This window comes from Zingiber officinale, chromosome 8A (assembly GCF_018446385.1).
Source record: "Zingiber officinale cultivar Zhangliang chromosome 8A, Zo_v1.1, whole genome shotgun sequence".
NCBI classification, from domain to species: domain Eukaryota; kingdom Viridiplantae; phylum Streptophyta; class Magnoliopsida; order Zingiberales; family Zingiberaceae; genus Zingiber; species Zingiber officinale.
This window is the reverse complement of record NC_056000.1, coordinates 36,752,342-36,755,353: the sequence shown is the minus strand read 5'-3', so window position 1 is coordinate 36,755,353 and position 3,012 is coordinate 36,752,342. Positions and strand designations below refer to the sequence as shown.

The window sequence follows — 3,012 nt, the reverse complement described above, 5'->3', positions numbered from 1 at the left end:
TAAATATTTACAGTTTAATTTTTAATTATAATATATTTATAGATTTTTTTAAATGATATATACAATTAAAAAATGTTTAGTAGTCTGTGAAAAATTTTATAGGATTGGACTAGTTAATGAGATTAATTGAATTTATTATTTTATTTTTTATATTTAGAGAGGAAGAAATTCTCTGGATGGTCTAGTAGTTTGAGGTGCCGTCCAGAATTTATCGATTCTATAATGACTCTCCAATAACTCTGGGACGGGTTAATGAGGTACTAGGGAACCAACACAATTATCTTTTACCAATTACTTTGAAGAGGGAGAAGGGTAGGGTTGTAAATGGAGTGGTACAAGATGAAAGTGACACGAGGGTGTTAAACCTTGAAGGGGCGAAGGCACAGGACCACCCGTAAAGAAAAGGGAGGCAGCATAGCGAGCGAGCATCCTCATGTAGAGCTGCAAGGAGCAATTTCGCCACTGCCTAGAAGTAATAACCAGATGCTAACGACTCCAGAAATCTACACCATTCCGTCAAAAATTTACCCTTTTGCTAACCGACTCAAGCAGTGAAAGCGAAGCTGAGAAGACAGATAAGGAAGGAAGAAAGAGTGCCCCTCGTAACTTCTAACTTTTTTTTCCCCCCTTTTCCTTGCGCCACTGTTGAGTGGAGGAAGGTAATTAGGAAGGGGAAAAAAGAGGAGAAGTATATAGAGAGAGGAAGATAGAGAAAACAAAGGGAACAAAGAGATGGTGGGCTCAGGAGATGGTAGTAGAAGCAAGGAGGCTGTGGGCATGTTGGCTCTCCATGAGTCTCTCAGGAACCTCTGCCTCAACTCGGACTGGACTTACTCCGTCTTCTGGACCATTCGCCCTCGCCCGTACCTTCCTCTTTCTCCCCCTTCTTTCCTTTCCCTCTCTTTCACCACACGAACTATTCTCCCCCTTCTTCTCTTGCAGGAGGTGCAGGGGCGGCAATGGCTGCAAGATTGGCGACGACAATGGCAATCTGTGAGTTGCGTTCTTAAGTTCCATGGCAAAGTTTGGATTTTGATGATAAAGTTTGAATCTTTATGGGGTTTAGGATGCTGATGTGGGAGGATGGCTTCTGCCGGAGCCGAGTCGACGAGATGGATGCAGGGGAAGACCCCGTGAGGAAGGCCTTCAGCAAGATGTCCATTCAGCTGTATAATTACGGAGAAGGGTGGGTATTTGGTAGGTGGTGTCCATTAATGATCTTTTCCACTAAAAGGGGGAGCGCATTTAGAGTTTTGCCACAAGATGTTGATTTATCTCCCTTTCGATTCTTCCCTGTCCTCTAGCTCCTTGTTCTTATCGGTCTGCAAAAGGGAAGGAGGAGGGTGGTTTGGTTCCCACTTTTTCTTTCTTTTTCTTTATCCTTTATTTTCCTCTCTTTTTGCGACTTTAATTTGATCGAGCGATCGATGCGAGCAGGTTGATGGGGAAGGTTGCTTCTGATAAGTGTCACAAATGGGTCTTCAAGGAACCTTCTGAATCTGAACCCAACATCTCCAACTACTGGCAGAGCTCCTTCGATGCTGTAGCTCACTTTTACTGACACTTCCAAACACTTTTTCTCTTTTTTTTTTTCACTTTTGTTTTTGATTTCTTTTTCTTTTCTTGTTCATGGCAGCTTCCTCCTGAGTGGAATGATCAATTTACTTCTGGCATCCAGGCAAAATCTTCCTCTGTTCTTCCAAGAAGAAAATTTTACTCTGTTTTTATACTTAACAAATCTTTGTCGAACAGACTATCGCTGTGATTCAGGCTGGCCATGGACTTTTGCAACTTGGCTCCTGCAAAATTGTAAGTAAAGTGTTATTGATAGTCCTCGTCGTCGTCGTCGAGCTCGTGTTTGAAGCTTTGTTCATGTATCAGATACCTGAAGACCTGCACTTTGTACTGAGGATGAGGCACATGTTTGAGTCATTAGGATACCAATCAGGGTTCTTCCTCTCCCAGCTGTTTTCCTCCACCAGGGGCAGCTCTCCTTCACCATCTTCGTCAATGAAGCAAATCCCGAGGCCGCCGCAGCCGCCGCCTCCTCCGATCTTCAACTGGAGCCACCCTTCGCTTGCTCCAATCCCTGCCATGGCAGCTGCCCCTGCTTACAACCCAATGGGGCAGGAGCATGAACCAGACCTCAAGTGGCCCAACGGCCTCTCCTTCTTCACTGCTCTCACCGGCAGGACGGACGACGCCAAGCTCCTCTTCGGCTCTGAGATGCTGGAGCAAAAACCGGCCGACTCTAAGCCCGGCATCGGCGATGATCACCATCTGGCACTTAGCAGCGCGAGCAATGCTGATCAGGACCTGATGAGCACAGAGAGCCAGCGTTCCTGCAAAGGCAGGAAGATGGAGAGCAGCAGCAACAAGTTCAAGAGGAGCTTGACGTTCCCCGCGACATCGCTCGACCACCAGCATCATCACCAACATGCAGGAACAGCTCAGGGAATGGATTACAGAGGATCAGACGCAGGGATCTACCAGGACATCATGGAAACCTTCTTGGACTAGTATCATCATCCCTTGCTTGTTCATCTGTGTTACTATAATAGATTGCATATTAGATTCTGAAGGATTTTTCTTTTTTGTTTTGTTTTGTGTTTTTTACTTCGTTGGAGTAGAATTTTAGAGTGACTGTAGCTGAAATTCAGGATTGAGATGCAAATATAACTCTGCTAATCTTGTTTTTCTTTTGTTTTGTTTTCTATTTTGGGAATAAAACATCTAGTCCTCTTTGATCATCTTTCATTGATCGATCATAAGATCTCGTTCGATTGAGTAACTTTGTTTATAACCATAAGCTGACCTCGTTCGATTGAGTAACTTTGTTTGTAACCATAAGCTGACCATTAGGGCTGTAAATAAAAATGAAGCAAATGTTTATGAATAAGTTTAGTGTTCAACTTATAAAAATTTATTTATGTTCATTCAATATACATAATATTAGTTAAATGAATAAAATTGAACAACTCATTAAATTAAACAAAAAAGTTTGAACATATA

At 43.0% G+C, this 3,012-nt stretch overlaps 1 protein-coding gene across 2 annotated transcripts; it reads left to right on the top strand.

Annotated features, from left to right (window-relative positions):
* The first annotated feature begins 372 nt into the window (after positions 1 to 372).
* Positions 373 to 2,750, top strand: LOC122008484 (protein RICE SALT SENSITIVE 3-like). Of its 2 annotated transcripts, XM_042564230.1 has the most exons (7): positions 373 to 863; positions 943 to 993; positions 1,067 to 1,186; positions 1,438 to 1,543; positions 1,637 to 1,678; positions 1,753 to 1,809; positions 1,882 to 2,750. In XM_042564230.1, exons 1-7 carry the CDS (start codon positions 733 to 735, stop codon positions 2,518 to 2,520), a joined length of 1,146 nt encoding a protein of 381 aa, XP_042420164.1. In that variant the 5' UTR covers positions 373 to 732; the 3' UTR covers positions 2,521 to 2,750. The 2 variants fall into 2 exon arrangements, with proteins under 2 accessions (XP_042420164.1, XP_042420163.1); XM_042564229.1 differs by having other exon boundaries at positions 374 to 993.
* The last annotated feature ends 262 nt before the right edge of the window (positions 2,751 to 3,012 follow it).

Excerpts from the sequence above, each read along its gene's own strand:
- LOC122008484 (XM_042564229.1), top strand. The coding sequence starts at position 749 with ATGGTAGTAGAAGCAAGGAGGCTGTGGGCATGTTGGCTCTCCATGAGT. Across the intron at positions 1,679-1,752 it reads AATTTACTTCTGGCATCCAG|ACTATCGCTGTGATTCAGGC; the intron begins GCAAAATCTTCC and ends TTTGTCGAACAG. Across the intron at positions 1,810-1,881 it reads AACTTGGCTCCTGCAAAATT|ATACCTGAAGACCTGCACTT; the intron begins GTAAGTAAAGTG and ends TTCATGTATCAG.